The 22440-nt window shown below is 43.9% G+C and overlaps 1 protein-coding gene across 11 annotated transcripts in view; it reads right to left on the minus strand.

The window, feature by feature from the left end:
• CDC14B (cell division cycle 14B) overlaps window positions 1-21658 on the minus strand; it is a 57777-nt gene extending 36119 nt beyond the window's left edge. For 4 of the 11 annotated variants that reach the window (XR_013394609.1, XR_003708989.2, XM_028749502.2 and 1 more), the window contains exons 1-4: window positions 21320-21654; window positions 5320-5413; window positions 3090-3165; window positions 50-142 (exon numbers count right to left, since the gene is read on the minus strand). Coding sequence is in view for 9 of the 11 variants with exons in the window: in XM_028749502.2 (XP_028605335.2) it covers window positions 50-142; window positions 3090-3165; window positions 5320-5413; window positions 21320-21500 (444 nt within the window). In the remaining 2 variants the exon portion in view is untranslated. Of the gene's footprint in view, window positions 1-49; window positions 143-3089; window positions 3166-5319; window positions 5414-7620; window positions 8001-21319 lie in introns of those variants that run through there. The other 7 variants (XM_028749505.2, XM_028749503.2, XM_028749501.2 and 4 more) reach the window with 5 other exon arrangements.
• Window positions 21659-22440: the final 782 nt, after the last annotated feature.

Below are 22440 nucleotides of genomic sequence, written 5' to 3' on the forward strand. Positions count from 1 at the left end.
CAGGCTTGTGGGTCTTTGACAGTTTAAAGTTAAACATTAGAATACTTACTGCGTAACAGCCTATGAGGAAGGCTGCGTTGACTTGCTTTTTCTGATCAAAGCCAGTATAATGAACAATCTTCTTTCTTAACATGGTAAAGGACTGTACCAAAGAAATAAACAATGGAGTTATAATCCAACTCCTTGCATTATAAAAAGTTGTATTTGAATCATATTTAAGTAGTAAGCACACATAGAAAACAGCCTCATTTGGTAACACGTAGTTACACTGTTACATTTCATTTAAGACATAATTCAAATAATTACTTCTTTGTCAAAGCCTTTCTACAACAAAGAGGGACATTGGGACCCAGCATACATAGTAATGAAGGTTGAAAATGGTAAGAAGAAGAAAATTAAATGAGCTAGAAGATCAAATATCCAAAGTTAAAATATAATTTAATGAAACAATTCTGAAGTCCACAATATAACATAAGTGTTTGAGTCAGGAACAAAAGAGCTTGTGTAAACATGAGGTTATTATGAGAAGCAATTTCCTCAACTTTGCTGTTTTAAAGGGTCTTTTGTAAACTTTAATTGTACCAGACAATGTGAAATTTATTTACACACCTCAGAGATTCATTAGTCATTTATAGAAGAGCAATAAAAAATACACACCCGAACATAAATTTGAACCTATAGTGCTGTCCTTCTCTAGACATGCTCTTATAAACCTCTAGCTCCTGAGCACACAGCTTCCCTGTTCACCGAAAAATAATTACTACAAGGCCACATTCACACCATACTTTTAAAGCACTGCAATACCACTTTAAACTATCATGGCTTTCCCCAAAGAAACCTGGGATGCGTCGTTTGTTAATGGTGCAATGACTGTTAAAAGTGTTTTCACAGCACTTTAAATGTATGGTGTTAATGTGGCCCAAGCAGAGTAATTGGAATGTGAAGATCCAAGAGTAATCCCATAACCAGCTCCTCCACATAGTACTTCAAATTCCAAACTTACAATTTATCAGATCTCCACAGCAAACATCACTTTTAAGTCTTGCAGCTGTGTGTAACTGCTGAGTCACAAACTTCAGTTTTCACTGTTTAACTTTGCAACCGCATTTCAAAGGCTGAATGAAAATGTATTTGCAGCTTCTGTTTTTTTATTCTGCAATGTCTTCCCAATAGGCATTTCCCCCCATCTACTATCAGAAATTCTTGCACTAAATAACTTGAAAAAATGTGGGAAAGCCTAGAAAATAGTATGACTTGTTTGACTAGACGAGCCATTTCTTCAGCATGCTGGCTGTCCCAAGATCCCTCACACTACTACATAGTACAGTTGTAAGGCTTAATTGCCATTATATACTACTAGTTCTATAAAACACCCAAGGGTATTATTTTTGTAAAAACTTGAAAATAACAGATTGCCTTGTACACTGTTCCATCTGATCATAAAGGAAAAAGAAAACAGATTACAAGCTTGTGGGGTCTACCGATCTGTAGCAGGGAGGAACAGCAACTAGATGTATTTAACCTTCACAGTATCCATGATTTACTTCTTCTAGTTATCTGTTCCAACATTACAGCAGAGGTGGAGTTTGGGGAGTTGGTTTCCTAATTATTTTAAAGGGGAGGCCACAGCCTACCTCTGGGGGTCTTAGCGGGGTAATCCAAGAAGCGCTTCTGCTAGGACTTTTGGCTGTGCAACATAATTTCCCCTCCCCCTCCTTTCCTCACACACCTCCTAAATTTGCTCTGGGTCCCACGCCCCAACTCTCTGAAACATATTTGGGGAGACAGAGCACAGGATGCACAGGGAGAGTTGAGTGTGGGGAATATTCCATTACGTAAGTAATTTTCAATTTTATATTGATCAAAAGATTAAATATCATGCCGCTGAATAGACTAGGGCAGAGAGCCTCAGAGCTTTTGTCATATGTTTTTATTTGGCTTGCCTCTTGCCCAGGGTGCGTAATGCTGAATGGTGGTGCACAAGGAGCGACAAACTGATCCCTTGTGTGGGTGCCGCATGTCATCTATGGGGGTCCTATATTTGACTTAGGTTAGAATCCCACCCATTTCGTTACAGTACAAGATACATTTTCCTTAAAATGTTAAAAACAACAGGGTATGTTTATTATATGTTTATTATTTATAGGGACGTGGGTGGCGCTGTGGGTAAAAGCCTCAGCGCCTAGGGCTTGCCGATTGAAAGGTCGGCGGTTCGAATCCCCGCGACGGGGTGCGCTCCCATTGCTCAGTCCCAGCGCCTGCCAACCTAGCAGTTCGAAAGCACCACCGGGTGCAAGTAGATAAATAGGGACCGCTTACTGGCGGGAAGGTAAACGGCGTTCCGTGTGCTGCGCTGGCTTGCCAGATGCAGCTTTGTCACGCTGGCCACGTGACCCGGAAGTGTCTCCGGACAGCGCTGGCCCCCGGCCTCTTGAGTGAGATGGGCGCACAACCCCAGAGTCTGTCAAGACTGGCCCGTATGGGCAGGGGTACCTTTACCTTTACCTATGTTTATTATAAAGAACCAGTATTTTAATCGTCAAGAGGTGCTGGCAAGCATTGTTAAGATTTTATTTTTTTAATGAAAAAGATAAAACCAACTGAAATACATATTATCTTCAGACACTGGCAGGTTGCCAGAAACAAGGAATTCCTTGGGGGAGGGGGCACTTCCACTCCAAATAGCGTTTCCTAGTAAGTTTATTTTGTCTGTGATACCACGAGGACTTTTAAGTTCCATGGTTTTCAGCTTCTTGCCTTCGGCCTTTATCCATTAACCACAGAATGAATTCCCTGTTATTTGTACTCCAAAATAAAAGCAGGCAAGTTCTACCACATTATTCTTCCCCACCCTTTTGCCAAACACAAACACACACACACACACACACACACACACACCACTCTCTGGACTGCACTACCTATATGAACACCAACCTAAATCCCTATCGCTTTAGATATTTTCTGCCAGTGATTATAAAGTAGTAAAAACAGTGCACACATGAACTTCAAGTGAATAATGTTCACTCCCAGCAACATTTTATAAAGGAACATAATAACATACAAACCATTGAGTACAAATTCATTTTTACCTTCAATTTTTTATTTAGCTTGCAACAGTATCTGTAAATCATTGCCAGATTGAGTGGGCCAAAATCTGCATAGAAACTTGGGGAAAGGGGGCAGGTGGGTAAGAGAAGAGGTGAAGAAGAAAAAAAGTTCGCTTAAACTGAAATACTTCGGTTGAAATGGCTGTTCAAAAGAACCACATCCCTCCTCAACTCTGCCAGCACTGCCCACATAAGCAGGCATTATAGCTGACATACCACTTATTCAGATTCACTTCTAGATTACTGTTCGAATATGTTGCAATTATCGGTGGAAAAACAATTATGTAACCCTCATACATATTGTAAAACAGCTCTGCGGTGTCTACTAGATTACAATGTCAGTGTGTGTTGAAACAATTTGGGAATTTTCTCTAAAACAATTTGCAGACATTGTTTTTAGAAAAGTCAGTCCGAAAGGTAACAATGCAGAAATTACAAAAGCTTGTTAGCACCCTGTTAAAACCCTTCAAAACCTTTCAGCTGCAAATTAAAATATATACTGAAGGTGACAAGAACTGAATAAGGTGGAAGCTGCCCACTGGATCTCTGAATAATTCTTATTCTGTCCTTGCCTCCTACCAATCAGCCTCTGCTGTGGGTGTTTAATTCAGGAATATCTACCAAAGGCAACCCACAAAGGATGCTGCCTGTTTCTTGCTGAACAAGTCTCTGATCTGAGCCTGTCTTCTTTCAGAAAACAGGATGCTTGCAATGACGTAGCAAAGATACAGAATCTTGATTAAGCAGTTTATACTGGCTACACACAGTTTTCCCTCAAACTATGGCCTATTCAGGTGATCCACAGAAAGGCTGATGAACAGTTGAGACCATCTGTTCTTGTATCTGCATGACTGCTTTTTTTTTTAAACAAGGGAAACTGAAATTGTTTTCATGAAGACCATATTATAAAAAGCAAGCTAACAAGGACCCGACTTATGGTCCACGGACAACAAATTTCATACTATGGCACTGGCAACATCTACAATCGTTTTCTGATATGTACCAGTTAAAGGCTATTTAAAATACGATCTATATATGTTTTGAAAGCCTGTTTGGTGTAGTGGCTAGGGTGCTGGACTAGGACCTGGAAACCAGGGTTCAAATCTCCACTCAGCCAGTATGTTTACTGGGACTCCCACTCTAATCTACTTCACAGGGTTGCTGTGAGGAGAAATTGAGATGAGAACTTTGTGTGTGTGTGTGTGTGTGTGTGTGTGTGTGTGTGTGTGTATAAAATATTAAGTGGTCCCTCAAGAACCTTGCTAATTTTTAGTTGGGCATATGCAATTTGCTGCTATAAGACCTAGTGATGGCTACTTTCTTGGTTAAACTAATTACAGTCATACCTCGGGTTGAAATTGCTTCAGGTTGAGCATTTTCAGGTTGCACTCCGCGGCGACCAGGAAGTAACGGAATGTGCTACTTCTGGGTTCCGCCACTCGCACATGCACAGATGCTCAAAATGACGTCACGCGCATGCGCAGAAGCGGCAAATCGCGACCTGCGCACGTGCAGACGTGGGTTGCGTTCACTTCAGGATGCGAACGGGGCTCCGGAACGGATCCCGTTCGCATCCAGAGGTACCACTGTGATGGAATCATCAATGGTTACTAGTCATGGTGGAGACAACAGAGGCTCAGAAACAGTATGGCTCCCCAGCAATATACTACTGGTGGGGAACAACAGTGGGAGAGGGCTTTTGCCTTCACATCCTGCTTATGGGCTTCTCATAGGTATCTGGTTGGCCGCTGTGGGGAAGAGGATATTAGACCAGACAGTCCTTTGGTTTGGTCCAGCAGAAATGTTCTTACATTGTTTGGTTACCTTCAACCATCTTACTTGATCCTATGGGCCAGATTCAACTGAGGAGTCCTGCTAGTGGAAGGAAGCATGCACAAGGACTTCTGCTGGTACAAGGGGGCTTTTCCTCCATCTCTTCCCCTGTGCCTCCCCCAACTGACTCAGAGGGTGGGTGGGAGAACACCCAGAACAGTGTATAGGGGGAGGAGAGGGGAAATGGTTTGTCTGGCAAGCTGAAACGCTTGCACTGACTGAATGATTGCCGTAGTGCTTTGCTGAACTTCTCCCATTATATTTTCCCTTCAGGGACAGGGATATTATAATAATACCTGCTATGATAAAGATTCCTATTACATTCTCATGCTGCTTTATTTCACTGTGTTGAAGAACAAGGGAATAATATTATACTTACTTCTCATATACATATTCATCATCTACGCAGAAATAATGTGTGCTTGAGCTACCACTCTTTGGTTTGTGGAAGAGAATGGCAAAATAAACACGATCTGAAATTGAAAAACAGGCATGAAACTAGTAGTTGTCATGAAAGCCAATATATCTGCATACAAATATGTTGATCCTATTTGAACTGAGTTAAAACTGCAGATATAAAAAACCCGGATATGCTCTTGTGCCAGGCAACATAAAACATTAACAACTGGTCATGGTGGTGAATTAAGTGACCAAAATGCTGTGTTTGGATGTAGGAAGCTCAGGCTCAAACCCACTTTGACCTATGTCGCTCAATGGGCGGTTTCAGGCAAAGTTCTTCCAATCTACTTCACAGGGTGGTTCAGAGACCAGAGCACCACTTAATTTCACTGTGAGAAGGAAATAATACATTACTAAAGCCACCCTCATGTATGCGTTTTATTAAGGGGAACAATGTGTAGAACAAGGCTGTGTGCTTGTGCAATGACACTGGCTCCACTCCAGCATCCACGCATTATAGGAATGGACATTTGCAAGAAAAAGCCTAGGGTTTTGCTCCCTCTGTGCCTCAATACCACTACATGCAGAGACTTTCCCTGGCAGATAGCCACACCTAATAGGTGGACATTGTGGTGGGTCTAGAAACCCTACTCTTAGTCTAGCAAATTCCCCTTCACATCATTTACATGTAATCAGACTTGCTTAAAATGTGTGCTTTGGGCTTTGTTTGTTTGTTTTGTTAAAGGCAGAGAGAAGGGGGAAACAAAGAAAATATATTATTATTCACTTAAAGGTCTGTTTGGGTCAGAACACAGGTCAAACTAGTGGCTTTGATCATACCCTTACGGCTATCTCTAAATTACTGGAGGAAGTATGAAATGCAACTGTGAAGGAAGAATGAGAAGGGGTTTTTTTAAGTTCTCTTTTGAATGAAAAGCAATCATTTCACAAAAACCTCTTGATTAACAAAAGCAGCACTCTAAAACATTTCCAAGCCAAACAGATGAGCATGCCAGCCTGTAGGATCCCAGTGGATTCTTTGCCACATTGATTTAAATCAACTAGTCTTTGCCCCACTAGGAAGCCCTAGCGATTTCCAAGGGGACTTACTTCCAAGTAAATACCTGTAAGGCCGTGGTGCAACACAGCAATAAACATGTTTTCCTTGGAAGAGTCACGAGCCTTGAATTATATACATCCTAGCCTTAGAGGAGGGAAGAAAACCCTCCTGAAGTCAAGGGAGCTTACATGGCTAGGGTTGGGTTGTATTCTCAGATTCACCCGTTTTGTTCTCTTGAGGTTTCTCTTTTATTTCCCCTGCAATGGGGTGTTGCACCAGCAGATTTGCTTGCTTGCGTGTGCAAAGTATTTACAAACGCAGTCTACCCAGCCACCCACCCCCATGTGCAGACAGACAGCTGCCGGCAGCCTGCAGTTTGTATCCTTTTGCAAAGCAGCTCATAACCACAAACCACTTGCATTTAATGCCAAATAAAGACACCAAATTTAAACGGCTTATATAAAAGACGAAGCTCGAGGAAAGGAAAGTCCGGGGCCCCTTTTGTTACACAACTACACTTGCTGCGAGATTGTCATTTGTATTTCACCCCACCAAACTTCTCGCAAACTGGGTATAAACCCCGGCGGGGTTATGAAGATGATGGATTTATCAGAGCTAACAGGAAGAGTCCACGACCAGAAGGAGGAGGAGGAGTATCAAGAGGAATGGAAGAAATTTAAAGATTATTTAGTTAGATATGTTAGGATAACTTAAATAGAATGACTTGCGAGTAACAGATTGGCCTAGGATTTAAATATGTGATGTTGTCGAATACTATGGATAAAAGTCAAAAGGAAAAGAAAGAAAGATGTTAATGGATCAAGTAAATTTTGTGTGAAACTAGTTTTGGGAAACTGCTACAATGATTTATAGGGAAGCTCAGCCAGGGAGATTCGAGGAAGTCACCCAAGAATGATAACAAAAGTGGAATTTTTACAGTTAGGATATATGTATGTTTGTTGATTTTTTTATATGTTTGTGGATATGTTTGTTATAAATTTGGAAAAAAAAATTGGGGGAAATAAACCCCGGCGGGCCATGATCCACGCCACCAGCAGCCGAGGAGTCGCCCTGCTTGCTTGCTTGCTTGCCCGGCGTCCCGGGTTCACACGCTGGCCGGGAAACTTCCGCGAGTCTTTAAAGGGCCAAAAAGTCGAGCCAGAGAAACCCGCCCGCCGCCCGCCCTGCTCCGTTCCCCAACCCTTGTTTCCCCCTCCTCACCTTTCGCCACCTCCGCGCACAGGCGAAAGTCCTTCCCGGCGTTCATTGTTTACAGGCATGAAGCGAAGGCGGCCGAGGCTGGGGAAGCCGAGGCGGAGCGCGCTGGAAATGGCTGCGGAGGAGACAGCGAAGGGCTCCTCCCCCCGGAAAGTTTTCCTCAGAAACACGCTGCGGAGCCTCCGCCGCCGCCGCCGCCGCCCACCGCTCCCGCTGCAGCGGCCGAGAGCGCGCCCGGTCCCAAGCCCGAGGGGTGGGGGACTCGCCCGGCCGCGGGGAAGCGCAGGCGACTGGGGGAGAAAAGCCAGCCCCGTCGATGAAGGCCTCCCCGCGGCTGCCATTGGCTGGCGAACGGGGCAGAGCCGCTCCCGCTAGCCGGAGGCAGCAGCAGCCGCCCTTCGCCTCCCGAGCGGGGCACGGCCCTTCTTCCCCCAGCCCAGCAGCCGCCGCCAGGAGAGCTGGCCGGGCCCGCGGGGGGATAGGCAGTAGCCGGGCTCGCCCAGGGACTTGGCAGGCCGAGCTCCATTCCTTGGCCGCCCGGTGGCTCTGCCTCGCCGCCTGAGGCGACGCGCAGACTTGCGCACCGCTGGCCAGAAACCTCTCCTCTCCACGACGACATTTGAGGCGCCTCGCTCGCTTTCCCCCCTTTCCCCTCCGCGACAATATCTGAGGCAGCCTCTTGCAGCTTTCAAGGGGCCTTGGAGGAAGCCACAAAACTCAAAAACAGTCCCCCGACGCCGCCTCTTTGCTTTCCTTGGCCCGTGCTAAACCAACGCGAATTTCAATGAAGTTAGGCAGCCCTTCTGGAAACTTCTGTCTTGCTTTTGTACTGCTGGGATTTGCTGATTTGAATGTAAGCGGCTGTGGGAGGCTGTGACATTTTTATCGCAGCCCCGTAGCCATCTTGAGTCTCCTCAGAGAAATAGGTTGTTCCAGACTAAAAGAAGAGAGCAACAGATGGCTAAGGTTTCACAAGAGGAAACATTGGGTGTGTTTTAACAAAATAATAGGTTTTTTAAATAATAATAAAAAAAACAGAAGTAAGAGTTCCCATATCCCACCTTTACGCAATATGAGGTGCTCAAGGTGGCTCCCAAATACAGTGGTACCTTGGGTTACATACACTTCAGGTTACATACACTTCAGGTTACAGACTCCACTAACCTAGAAATAGTGCTTCAGGTTAAGAACTTTGCTTCAGGATGAGAACAGAAATCATGCTCCGGCGGCGCAGCGGCAGGCCCCATTAGCTAAAGTGGTGCTTCAGGTTAAGAACAGTTTCAGGTTAAGTACGGACCTCCGAAACAAATTATAGTACTTAACCCGAGGTACCACTGTACCCTCAAAACATTTGAGCTGGAAGGCATTGTTGGAGAATAATGCAACAAAACACCACCACCACAAACTGGCTTATAAGTATGAAACCAAATTTACTAGAATAATAGCTAGAATAGGCTTGTAACCATTCAAGCAACAAACATACTGTACTAAGGTGCCATGTGCAAAACAAAGCCTGGAGATACTGTAAACATGGAGTGGATAAATGTACAACTTGTTTCTCCAGTATCTCCAGGCTTTGTCTCGCACATGGCACCTTAGTATGTTTGTTGCTTGAATGGTTACAAATCTATCTCTATTCTAGCTATTATTCTAGTAGATTTGGTTTTATACTTACAAGCCAGTTTGTGGTGGTGTTGTTTTGTTGCATTATTATTACTGTCACCACATTTGATACTTTGTGTATATTGTTTGAGAACACTCTTTCACATGCTCCAGCATAGCTTTGGCAAAAGTTGCAATGCACAAGTACAGTTTACATTGACTTCTGTGGCACCATGCACAGGATTGCACAATAAAAGGGGGGGGCAGTGCAATTCCTAGTATGGTTCCTTGGAAGCCACACAAGAGTCTCTCTCGCAACCTCAGCCCCTTCTGTAAAATGGGGGCAATAATCCTAATTTAATTTACAGGCGTATGGGGTGTCAGGGGAGGGGTAGTACCTTTGGGGTGATGACTCCTTCTGGGCTAGGCACTGAAGCGTTTTTGACTTCACACCCCTCCCAGGCACACTCCATTGTCTCTAGAGACAGTTGTATGCCAACAACAAAGTTACAGGTTTGCTGAAACTGTTACAATATGGTTAACTTCTGAACAATTCATAGCACTGTATAAACACTAAGTATCACCTCTTTGGCACCTCAAATGAGCAAAGTGCTGTGCAAAACCTCAAGAGTTTTATGGTATGGCTTGCTGACGTTTCCATTTTAAGAGAGCAAAAACATAGGGAGTAATTTGCTAAGCGCACCCAGACGTTTGAACTAGTGTCCTAGTCCAATTCTCTGTCTATCAAAGCTTCCACATGTGAGCTGCTTTCCCATAAATCAGATTCCCACCTGTGTATCTCCTTTACATGTAGAAAGGAGGAGAATTGATAATGCATGCTGAGATTTACAGTGCATGGATTCCCCTGGAAAAGAAAATGGCACTCGGGAGTGTGATTCCATAGCTAGGAAATCTAATAAATGAATTGGCTTTTTGTCAGCAACAGGGAAACTGGTTTGTGTGATGCTTTGTGCTTTATCTCAAGGGACTGTCAAGTGTTTATCTCGTGTTTTTACTGTTCTGCTGGGAGCTGCCCAGAGTGGCTGGGGAAACCCAGCCAGATGGGTGGGGTATAAACAACAACAACTGTTGTTATTTCAGATTAAAGAATGATGCACACATGCTGAGAAAACCTATAGAAGTATAATGCAGCACGATGTGGCAAATTGTGGCCTCAGAGGGGCACAGGGAAGCTTTCACACTATAGAACTTTGCTGTGAGACTCGCCACGGATGAATGGAGTATTGTCAGGATCTGCCCTTCCCCATAACTCATGGTGAAGATCCCAGTTTCAATTCTCAGCATTTCCTGGTAGGGTTGGAAAATCTGTCTAAAACCTGGGAAGCTGCTGGTGGCCAGCATTGATAGAAGCTCAACTGATTGGTGGTCTTACTTAGAAACTTGCCTATGTTCCTAAACTTTTTATGGGGAGGGGTGTACCATTTGCGGACTAGGGGAAAAATGCATGTGAGATGTCTCAGTTCTGAAAGCACAGCCTTTTTAGAATTACATCTTTTAGTTTTCTTCACTTTTGCATGTTACACGCTCTTCCTCATTTTGCTGCTCATCAAAGGGAAAATCCATGGGTAAAAAGAAAACACTGTGTGCTTATTTGTTTGTAAGCTGAGGATTTGCTTCTTCCCAAGCTAGTGGCAGAATATTATGAAAGAAGTATTAGCAATTTTAAGACGTTAATTGCAGGGTGTGGAGATGTTGTTTTAGGGTGCTAACTTTAAAGGAATGCTCATGGCAGAACATTTTTACAATTCCTTACCACACCTATTACTATGAAAGAAACCAAATGTAGAAATAATAACATTTAAACCCTTCCGTAATAGATGTGTCCACAGAGGACAGTTTCAAAGGGCGAGCCAAAAATGGACACTTTTCTTTAGGAGGGGGTCAATGTTTTACAGTTTCTTCAGATATCAAATATTTGTTTTAGCATGCTAACTGAAAAGTACTGCAACTCACTTTATATATCACCATACCATAAGCTAAAGGCTTGGCACAATCACAATCTCTTTCATCATTACAACCACTTTCTTAATGACTACTCTGAGTAACATCACCATTTCTATTTTAGTTATCCAAGATAACTTGCCCAAGGTCTCTGTTCCCAAGTACAGTGGTACCTCGCAAGACGAATGCCTCGCAAGACGGAAAACTCGCAAGACGAAAGGGTTTTTGGTTTTTTTAGTTGCTTCGCAAGACGATTTTCCCTATGGGCTTGCTTCGCAAGACGGAAACGTCTTGCAAGTATGTTTACTTTTTCTTAAAACCGTTAATACAGTTGCAACTTGACTTCGAGGAGCAACTCACAGCACGCGGTGTGGTAGCCTTTTTTGAGGTTTTTGAAGAATTTGGTGATTTTTGAAGCTTTTCCAAAACTTTTCCAAAACCGTGCTTCGCAAGACGAAAAAACTCGTGGAACGAAATAATTTCGTCTTGCGAGGCACCACTGTAATGTCACCCCACTCAGGGATCCAGGGTCCATATTAAAAAAGTAAGTGACTTTAATGCATTTACTGAAGTGTGGATGTAAGCTACAGTGTTTGTGATAACTATCACAACATTGATAAATTGGTATATGACCTTACCTTTACCCATTAAGATACATTCTACTTCCATAGCGCAACACATCTGAAGCCTAAGAGGAACAAATAGTTACATTCCTTATTTCAGTAGTCACTCCTTCATTTTGCATCCATTCGCAGCTAATTCTGAAAGTTCTTTAATTTCGTTACACATTTGGGAAGAGCTCCAGCTCATTTTGTGCCTTTGAGACTTCAGCACTCCTGTAAAGCAGTTATCAATATTTACAGGGTAAGTGCTGCAGTTAAGAGAGTGACTAATGGGTGTCATGAGAAAGCCTTGTAATAATCAGAACAGACACTTAAAGAGCAATATCCTTGAGTTATGGAACACTTTGTACTAAGTAAATATTCACAAATGGGAAATGCACTCTGACCCAAACCTGGGCACACTTAATTCAGCAATAAGCCTCACTCAGTACATTAGATGTACTTCAGAGTAAAGGTGCATAGGATCAGGCTCCATTTTTGGGGGGAAGGGCAAGACTGTCAATATTAAAAGACTTCTTAGCCCTCTTCTTCTTGGGGGAAGGTACCACCAAATATTTTGGTGCACTTGAGGTTTAGTTAGGATCTACACAGGTCATGTTCCTTTTCTTTCTGTATGTTACCTGTTCCATACATATATTTTCAAACCCTTGTAAAAAGCCCCACCAGCTGCAACATAGCTCAGTATTCTACACTGCAATGCCCAGTTTTTTGGCAGGCCTCTACAATCTACATCCATTTTTAAAAGGTCAGTGGAAATTTGCCCATTGATTTCAGCAAAATGGTGCTTATTTTGCAACTCGGGTGACTTGCTGTAAGTAGATTTGATCAAATCAGGGTCTCCAGCCCCCTTGTCCTCTGTGCCACCAGTTCTGGTTCCTCTGCAAACCAGGTACATTTACCTCTGTTGATGAAAAGATGCCCTCTGGGCTGCAGCTCCAGCCTGGCTGGCCTAGGTAGGATAAGGATACCTGGCACATTCCTAGTCCACCGAAGCAGATTTCAGAGGAGATACCTCTCTGCCTTTCCTGCCAGATGTGCCTGTGTACTTCAGGCAAAGTTCAGAATTGCATTCTTTGCTCATGTTGCTGTTACGGAAGTACAAGTCCTTGGCAGACAAAGAATTCTTACAGGGCTAGAAGGTTGGAGCTGTGATTTTTTTTTGGTCACAGGACTCTCTACCATGTACCGTATTTTTCGTCCCATAGGACGCTCCGTCCCATAGGACGCACCTAGTTTTTTTGGGGGGAAATAAAGGGAATAAAGCAGGGCTGCTTAGGCTGCGGATGTATTCCCGAAGCACCGGACACTCTGCTTTCAGGGCGCCCGACGCTCCAGGAAGAGGCTGCTATCCGCAGCCTAGACATCCCTGCGGGACCTCCCGCAGGGCTGCCTAGGCTGCGGATGTCTTCCTGAAGCCTGGAGAGCGAGAGGGGGCGGTGTGCACCGACCCCTCTCGCTCTCCAAGCTTCAGCGAAACCCTGCATTCGCCCCATAGGACGCACCCAGATTTCCCCTTCATTTTTGGAGGGGGAAAAGTGCGTCCTATAGGGCGAAAAATACGGTGCTTACATTGAAACATAGTAAAGGTAAATTCTGACAGGCCCAGGATGATTCCCCTCATGTGGAGGAGCTTTATGAAGACATGCTGATATGTGTGTGGAGCCCTTTCTCGTGTGTTGGAAGAAAAAGATGGTGAGAGGTGGAGCATAGCTGCTGGGTGCATAGGTCAGGGGGGCTAGCCCTTAGAGTCCTACAACCCCCTTACACGTCCTTTGAACACCTGAGGAGGTCACATGAACATTCCCTTATAAACTGATGTTGATCTCCTCTGAACCATGTGGTGTATCCTACAGAAACCAAGTGGAGCAACAGTATCTTGCTGTGTTACCATTTCAAAAGCCCATCTTAACAGCTTACTTCAGCATATCAGGCAAGAGGCCAAGACAGAGGCAAACTCTGCAGTGAGCGAAGTGCATTTGATCCAATATTAAAAGGCCTTTAAGATAGTGCTCAGAGCAGTCTGTGACACAGGGTGGCTGCCTGCAGTCTTTCGGTAGGTGACACAGGGTGGCTACCAATGGGCAGTGCAAGTCAAGATGCCTCGGGTACAAATCTAGACACTGTTTACATACCTAGGAAGGCCATTCTCAGCCTCCCCCTATCAATAGCATAAGGATAATACTGGTCTTTCATACAAAGCAATTGTAGATGTGAAATAATGTGAGCAAAAGCTGAAAATCCCCCTTTAGAAATACACTGGCTGGTCCCTTTCTAGTCCCAAAATCAAAACAACAAACACTTAGAGCAGGCTTCCTCAACCTCGGCCCTCCAGATGTTTTGAGACTACAATTCCCAGCATCCCTGACCGCTGGTCCTGCTAGCTAGGGATCATGGGAGTTGTAGGCCAAAAACATCTGGAGGGCCGAGGCTGAGGAAGCCTGACTTAGAGGAACAGGAGAGAATAGACGCAAGGGAGGGCATCTAGCTAAAGCGTACAGGAGGATATAGAAGCTACCTTTCATTGTCTGCAGCAAAAGTAGCATGTTTTGATGCCAAGTGATGCAGATTAGCCTCTTAGAAGCATCCCCTCAAAAAGCTAAACAACTGGGGTTGCTTTGTGCACCCTGTTATAGGAAAAGCGATTGATTGATTGATTGATTGATTGATTGATTGTCAGAGGGATCTCTTCAGAGAATGTCTGGGTTGCACACGACTGACATTGCATCACCAAGTTATAGGTGAAGCAGTTCATGAACCTTCCTTGGAGGTTTTTTCACAGAGGTTGGATGGCCATCTGTCTTGGATACTTTAGCTGAGATTCCTGCATTGCAGGGGGTTGGACTAGATGGGCCTTGGGTCTCTTCCAACTCAAAGATTTTATGATTCTATGACTTTGTGACTTCATTGAATAAACTCAGATGCCACAGGCAAGAACCCAGCCTTAGGGGTACAGCTGAACTTGGGTTTGAACTTAGAAGTTCTAAAATAAATGTGAAAAGGGAACCTTCATGCCCTGATTATTTATAGTCTATTAGCAAGATGCCCTTTGCCCCCCAGCTGAAAGGGAAAAGGCTTGACTTTCCAAAAATAGCAAAATAAGTATTGATAAATTTAGGCAGTTGGGTACAGTTTCATTTACAGAGCAAGATTCCTAGCCAAATTCAAGTTCTTCTTTTGCATCAGATTTGTTATTGAATTCTGGAATAACTAATGTCAGGGAGCATGCTGCTGAGTGACATGTATTGGGATTATCACGGAGACACACTTTAGGGCTTTCCCTGTCCATCATTGCAATCTTCTATTACCAGCTCAACACCAAGAAAAATCAGAGACATATTCTCAGGACATGTGCAACGTCCCAGCTATACTGAGCTTTTTCGTAACATTTATTCTGACGCAGCAACAATCAGAGTGAATTTACACACATAAGAGAGTCATGCATTGCTTAGGCCAGGGGTCAGCAACCTAAGGCCCATGGGCCACAAGTGGCCCATGGGGATCTTTTAACTGGCCCATTGACCCCCGCTGCCTGTTCAGTTGGCTCCCGTGCACCGCGCTAAACCGTCGCAGAGCAGAGCAGGGACCACCTTCCGCGACACTGCACATGCCTCCACGCTGGAAAGAAAATAGCGCATGCATGTGCGCTCCTGCACACACTCCGGCCCACCGCGACATCTGCCGGACTGTGAATGGGCCCAAGCCACAAAAACTTTGCCGACCCCTGACTTAGGCTCTCCCAAGCTGAACAAAAACCACTAGCTATGTACTGTGGCCTGCCAAAGTATTTGGCACACAGACATACAATCTTTTTTTTCTTTTTTGTGTGATGTGAAATAAGCTGCATAATGGGCATACCTAGCCCATGGCTGCTGTGCGGCATGTTGATCACAACATATCTAGGCCTGTCACAGGATCAGACTGACATAACAAATGACCTTTTTATTTGGACAGGACAAAGTCACTTTTAAGTGTCAGTACGCCCATTTGAAGGAGTGCTGTAAATATCCAATGCAGAAAATATCCACAGTAAACACTGTACTACCATGAACGAGCAATGCAAAGCCCTGTAAATGAAAACATAACTTTCCAGCCAAGCAATGCAAAGAGAGAGAGACAGAGCTGTGAGTAAATAATGCCTGGGCTTTTTCAAAAATTGTTTTGGGAATTTAATTCACAGACTGTTACTTATTGTTGTTACTAACCATTTATGCAGCATCACTTTTAAGAGGTAATGTGCTTTACAATTATCTCCCATATGCCTTGCATCCCTTTTCAGAAAGTGAGTGACATTCCTGTTCTATGGATGGACAACTGAAATGGAGAGACCTGACCAAGGCGGAGTTTACAACCAGGCTATAATTTTCTGAAAAGGTTCCAATATATGTAACATATATCAGGGATCTGAAACCAGCTGCATTTTCTAAGCCCTGTGTTTATTAGCGTGCATAATACAAGAGCATGTTGAGAACATAATAGATCAAACAGCCCTTAGATGTTCCTCCATCATGCCATCCCACAAAGTGGGGGCTTACAAAGAACTGGGGAAATGAAGGGAGAGTAATGTTAAAAACCAATAGTATTAGACTGGGCACTAGGAACACTGGGACTAGAATGAGTAGCTTATTGCTTATCCAGCCCCGAGCCTAGCACTATGGTGCAATTGCCATACAGCTTACCCATTGCTACAAACATTTTTCCTTAGACAAGCCTAACCAGACATGCAGTTGTTGACATACATTGATCTCTTTTCAATCTTAATTGTTTTAAATGTTTCTAATTGTTTTAAGTGTTTTTCATTGATAGTTTTAATATCTCTTGCAAAGAGGTTTTATTACAATCAAGTAGTATAAACATTTTGTTAAATAAAAAATAAAGCACCAAGGATTTTGGGGGCTTGAAAAGCCCTACATGATTTAAAATATCTAGCTCTAAGCAATATGCTAGAGTCTGCTATTCATATCTCTTGCAATATTTATATGGGCATTTACATCTACCATTGATTACATGCTGTTCATAAAAATCAAAACATTATTTATACCCTCTTTCAAAGAACAATAAAAGTGAAAGGATAAGAAAACACAAAGCTAGATGTCAACAGGAAATTCGATTCAGCAGCTATAAGCACTCCAAAATTTAGATAGAAAAAGGCTTTTAAGACTTTGGGTGGAAATAAAAGCTACAACAGCAGTTTAAGGGATCTTTTAATGCCACATCTTTAGTTATGTTGTATTCCTAATATTCTGTATTTCCCCCCTCATGTTTGATTTCCACATCCACAATGCAATATTATATTGAATTCAATCCTTCACTGCTTTCTTGCAAGAAGAATATGAAACAAATATGTGCATGTTGCTGATAAAGCACATTTCCTGGACTCAAAAGATTTTCAGTTTAACTGCGGTGAAAACTTGTGCAATTATTCATCATCCAGATGAAGCCTTCTCAATATAAGTGTTCCATTTTATACCCAGGACTCAGCTATACAGCTGCAAATAAAACGTTTTAGGTGTGTGCATTACACAAATGTGACACTAGATGGCAATGGTGAGCTAAGGCAAATTCAATATATTTTTCAAATCATTCCCCCCCCCAAAAAAAGCATTTTCACAACATTTTTTTATATGTGTATACCGTAGATTCCACCCAAGATGCAGAGACATGCTGTATTTAAATGCTTTGTATGTTAGATGGATTAAATCGAGTCAACTTAACTCATGATTGAAACGTTGATTTAAAACTGCCAAGAAAAAAGTTTACATCAAATCACTGGTTTCAGCCTAATTTTCCAACTTATATTTTTCTTCAGCAAGCCCACACAATAATTTGTTGAAATGATAATCAAAGCAGTATCCGTTTATAACTAAGCAGAGCCTTTTAATTACTAAGGAGTATAATCTGAAATCTCTAGGTACATTAGTCTTCTGGGCTTTTGCACTGCAGAATTTATATTTGCTTAGAGAGAGAGGAACAATGGTGAAATTGGCTCTCTTTGCAGCCATATAGGTGCAAGGAAGATCACTACTTGAAGAATAAGACCCAAACTACATTTGCTATTTAAAGTGCTTTCCTGATCACTTGGGAATCTTGCCACATAGGTCATGGCTTCAGTTTTCAGGTATCATGGGCTGGATCCAGATAATTCTGCACACAGAACAGGACTTTCCCACCTCTTTCTTACTTTAGCTCCCTGCTGCTCCTAAGGGTTGGGGGAACCTATTCAGAATGGCATGGGATCAGGTCCTAGAGGGGAAATCTGCAGAAAACAAGGCAATCCACTGTGTGTGGGGAAACTGCCATTGATTCATGCAAACAGACCTTTGGGTCTGTTCTCATGAGTCTAAACTTTCACATGTGTTTCTGACTTTCAGAGTTTCACTGAAATGACTGTAATTGAAGGCTCAATACAGCTGAATGTGTGTTAACATCCAATTTAAACTAAAATTAGCTTCTTTATTTTGATTTTTAAGAATCCACTCCATTTTGTGCAGATAAATTATGTATGCATCAGATCAGAACAATACACAGCGTTTCCAGGAAAAAGCTGGAGGAAAAAGAAAGCAGATCAATCAAATAAAGCAGAGATGCTGTTCAGTAGTAGTTTGCTGGCGGCCTTTGATGATTCCCCATCTATCCAGCATGACAGGCTGAGACAGAAGAGCAACCATTTGAGTGGAAAGAACCTTGAGTGTTATTCAACTCCAGAACCCTGCCCAAGCCTTTGTTTCCCTCCTTAAAATATGTTTTGTAACAATGATCAGAATGTAGATTTTTTTATTATTATTATCACGAGCTTTCTATACTACCCTTCAGCAAAAATGGCTGTATGGTGGTTTACAGAAACAAGGTAGTATGAAAACAATAAAGCCTAAGAAATAGAAACAAAAAATAATAGTTCTCATCAGTTACATAATTTACAGCATTATGAAAAGGGGACTTCCAATCTATCAGCCTCTAAAAGGTGTTTGTTTACCTGGCTTCTAAAAGAACATAAGGGAGGGCATTCTACAGATTATAATTTTTGTAGATGTATTATATTATCATACTGTAGGTATAATTTCATGTACAAACATATATACACACAGTAAAATGTAAAACCTGCAGATGGAGAATCATGTTGTGATTCATAAGGTTAAGGCATCTCTTAACTAGAAAAGAGGAACTGCAGCCTAGCACTGTTTTAGAATGTTCACGCTGATGTGATAGCCTGTGTAATGCCATATTGTAATATATCTATAATATATGTACAAGTGGAAATGTTTACCTGGATACTGCCCCAGCCAACAAGTAGTGCAGGGACATTTAGCTATGCAATGCAACTTCCTGATCCTTTTCTCTCCTCTCTCCATGCAACCCCTAAATCTGTTCTGGGTCCCCCTCCCCGCCCCCACTTTCAACCCACCAGACTTAGGGGTCACTCAAAAGTCTTTGTGCTAGCGGAACTGTTTAGCTGGATACTGTCCCTGGGTTTGCATCCCTCTGCTCAGCCATGACACTCCCTGGGTGATGTTCAGCAAGTCAATTGTTTCAGACTAACCTGACAGGGTTGTTGAGTAGATGAAATGGGGAGTAGGGAGGACTATGTATGCCACTTTGAGCTTTTTGGAGGATAGATGAGCTTTACATGTAATAATGAATAAATAAATAATAATATACTATTGGAGGGATGCGGGTGGCGCTTTGGTCTAAACCACTGAGCCTCTTGGGCCTGCCGATCAGAAGGTCGTCAGTTCGAATCCCTGCGACGGGGTGAGCTCCTGTTGCTCAGTCCCAGCTCCTGCCAACCTAGCAGTTTGAAAGCATGCCAAAAAGTGCAAGTAGATAAATAGGTACCACTCCGACGGGAAGGTAAACAGCGTTTCCGTGCGCTACTCTGGTTTGCCAGAAGCGGTTTAGTCATGCTGGCCACATGACCCGAAAAAACTGTCTGCGGACAAACGCCGGCTCCCTCAGCCTGTAAAGTGAGATGAGCGCCGCAACCCCAGAGTCGTCTGCGACTTGACTTAACTGTCAGGGATCCTTTACCTTTTTAAAAATATACCGTACTGAGAAGCTTAGAACTACTGCATTACTCCGAGGAGTGCTATAGAGAGCTTCCCACCGTAATGACCACCAAGGTGAACAAGGGTCCGGAAAGCAAGCCTTATGAGGAATGGTTGAAGGAGCTGGCTATGGCAAGCCTGGAAAAGAGGAGACGGAGAGGAGATAGAATAGCCATATTCAGATATCCAAAGGGCTGCCACATGGAAGATGGAGCAAGCTTGTTTTATCCTGCTCTGGAGGGTAGGACTCGAACCAATGGCTGCAAATTATAAGAAAAGAGATTCCGACTAAATGAGGCCAGCTGTCATGGATGCTTTAGCTGAGATTCCTGCGTTGCAGGGGGTGGACTAGATGACCGCCAGGGGTCTCTTCCAACTCTACAATTCTATAAAGCAGCGAGCTAGTGGCAAAGCAACCTGGAGGTCCTTTTGCTCAGGATTTGTATCATCAGGACAGTTTTAAGCTTCCTGTACAAAAGGTGGAGAGGAAAACAAGCACCCATTGAACAGGCAACAATAAAGAAGTCTTGTTTATCCCACACAGGCACACCAGCTCTGGGGAGGCAGCAATTTCCCCCAAGGGCTCATAACTAGCTGCAGCAGAGGAAAAGACATTTTCCCCGACTCCCCTATCTCTATACAAAAGGCAATGCACAGAATCCTAAGATTTGATCAGAAATCAAGATAACACCCACTCCTCCTGATACTCCTCCTCCTCCAGGAAGAGTGGATTAAATTGAATGATTACTTAGTTAAATATGTTAAGTTAAATTAACCGAAAACAGCTTGCAGATACTTACTTGGTTTAGGATTTTATTTATGTTAAGTGATGAATTCATATGTTTAATTTCATAATGTGAAGATCGAAGGATGTTAATGTTTAAGTTAAATTTTATAAGAACTGTGATTTGGAAAACCGTTAAAAGGACATGCAATGAAATTCAACCAAGGGGAAGCCAGGAAGTCGCTTAACAATGTTAATAAATGTAATTTTCAATAAGGCTGTGATTTATGTTTGTTTGTCTTATGTGTTTGTTTGTTTATAAAAAAAACAATTTTTTTTTTTTTGGCAAAAAAAGAAAGAAATCAGGATTACACCAGGGGTGGTGGAGGAGGAGAACGTCTGACCTATTTGCATTCGGAAGCAAAAACAACAACAACACCGCGATTATTGAGAGGGGATCAGCAGCTTCCTCGTGCATCAGATTTTCAATCCCAAGGGATCGCGGGTAGCGCGCAACGTCTGGAGACGCGAAGGAAGCCTGGGCATTGTTTACCCGGCGGCGCGCGCGCGGACGCAAAGGGCAGCTGCGGAAAAATCCGCGCCGCGAAGTAACTCGGAAGGCTGATTTCCAAGCCAGGGAGGCGGATCTGCGAGTCGTCGTCCCCCCCCCCCGTGCTACCGGGGGTGGGGAAAACCGGCGCCCCATCCATCCCAAACACGCCCACCCGCCTCCCCGACCCGCGCCCCCTCACCTGTGATCTGCAGGTAGAGCTCTCTCCGGAGGGGCCGCGGCGCCGGCTCGTCCGCCTCCAGGACGGCGGGCAGCGTGGCCGAGCTGCGCGTCTTCTTGACGGCCGGCGGCGGCGGCGTGTCGGGCAGGCTGGCCGGGGCCGAGTTTCGCCGCCCGCCCGCCGCCGAGGTCTTCCGCTTCATGGCGGCGGCGGCAGCGGCGGAGGAGGAGGCGGCGGCGGCAGCAGCAGCGCACCGGCGCTCATCCCCGCCGCTTACCCCCCTCGCGGGGCTCGCGCAGCCCAGCGGGAGCAGGAGGCGGCGGGCGGCGGGACGCGGCGGCCACAAGCGCCGCCCCGCTCGGCTCCCAACCGGCCGCGAGCGCCGCTGCTGCCGCTCCCGCGCTCGGGCGCCGCTCCCGCCTCATTCGGACGCTCCCTCCGCGCTCATTGGGCCGGGCGGCGTGACGCCATAATCTCCCAGCCTCGGTCCGGTGATGTCATAGTGAGAGACGCCTGAGCACCTGCGTCTGGGGGGGGCGGGGCGGGTCAAGGCGTCAAAAGGCCTCGACGTTCCTCTCTTTCTTTTCCTGTCGTATAGAACAGGGGTCAGCAAACTTTTCCACCACTGTCACATCCTTAGATCTTCACATTATGAAATTAAACATGTTCATTTGACACTGAACATAAATAAAATCCTGAGCCAATTAAGTATCTGCAAGCTGTTTTCAGTTAAATTAACATATTTAACTAAGTAATCATTAAATTTAATCCACTCTTCCTGATAACTCCTCCTCCTTCTGGTCGCGGACTCTTCCGGTTAGGTCGGCTAGCTCCAAAAAATCCATCATCTTCACTGATCTTCAAATATGAATGAATTTCTATGCCCCACAAATAACCCAGAGATGCATTTTAAATAAAAGCACACATTCTACTCATGTAAAAACACCAGGCATCTTCAATGGATTTGAAGATCCATTGAAGATCAGTGAAGATGATGGATTTTTCGGAGCTAGCCGACCTAACCGGAAGAGTCCGCGACCAGAAGGAGGAGGAGTTATCAGGAAGAGTGGATTAAATTTAATGATTACTTAGTTAAATATGTTAAATTAACTGAAAACAGCTTGCAGATACTTAATTGGCTC

Source organism: Podarcis muralis, chromosome 11, assembly GCF_964188315.1.
Source record: "Podarcis muralis chromosome 11, rPodMur119.hap1.1, whole genome shotgun sequence".
NCBI lineage: Eukaryota > Metazoa > Chordata > Lepidosauria > Squamata > Lacertidae > Podarcis > Podarcis muralis.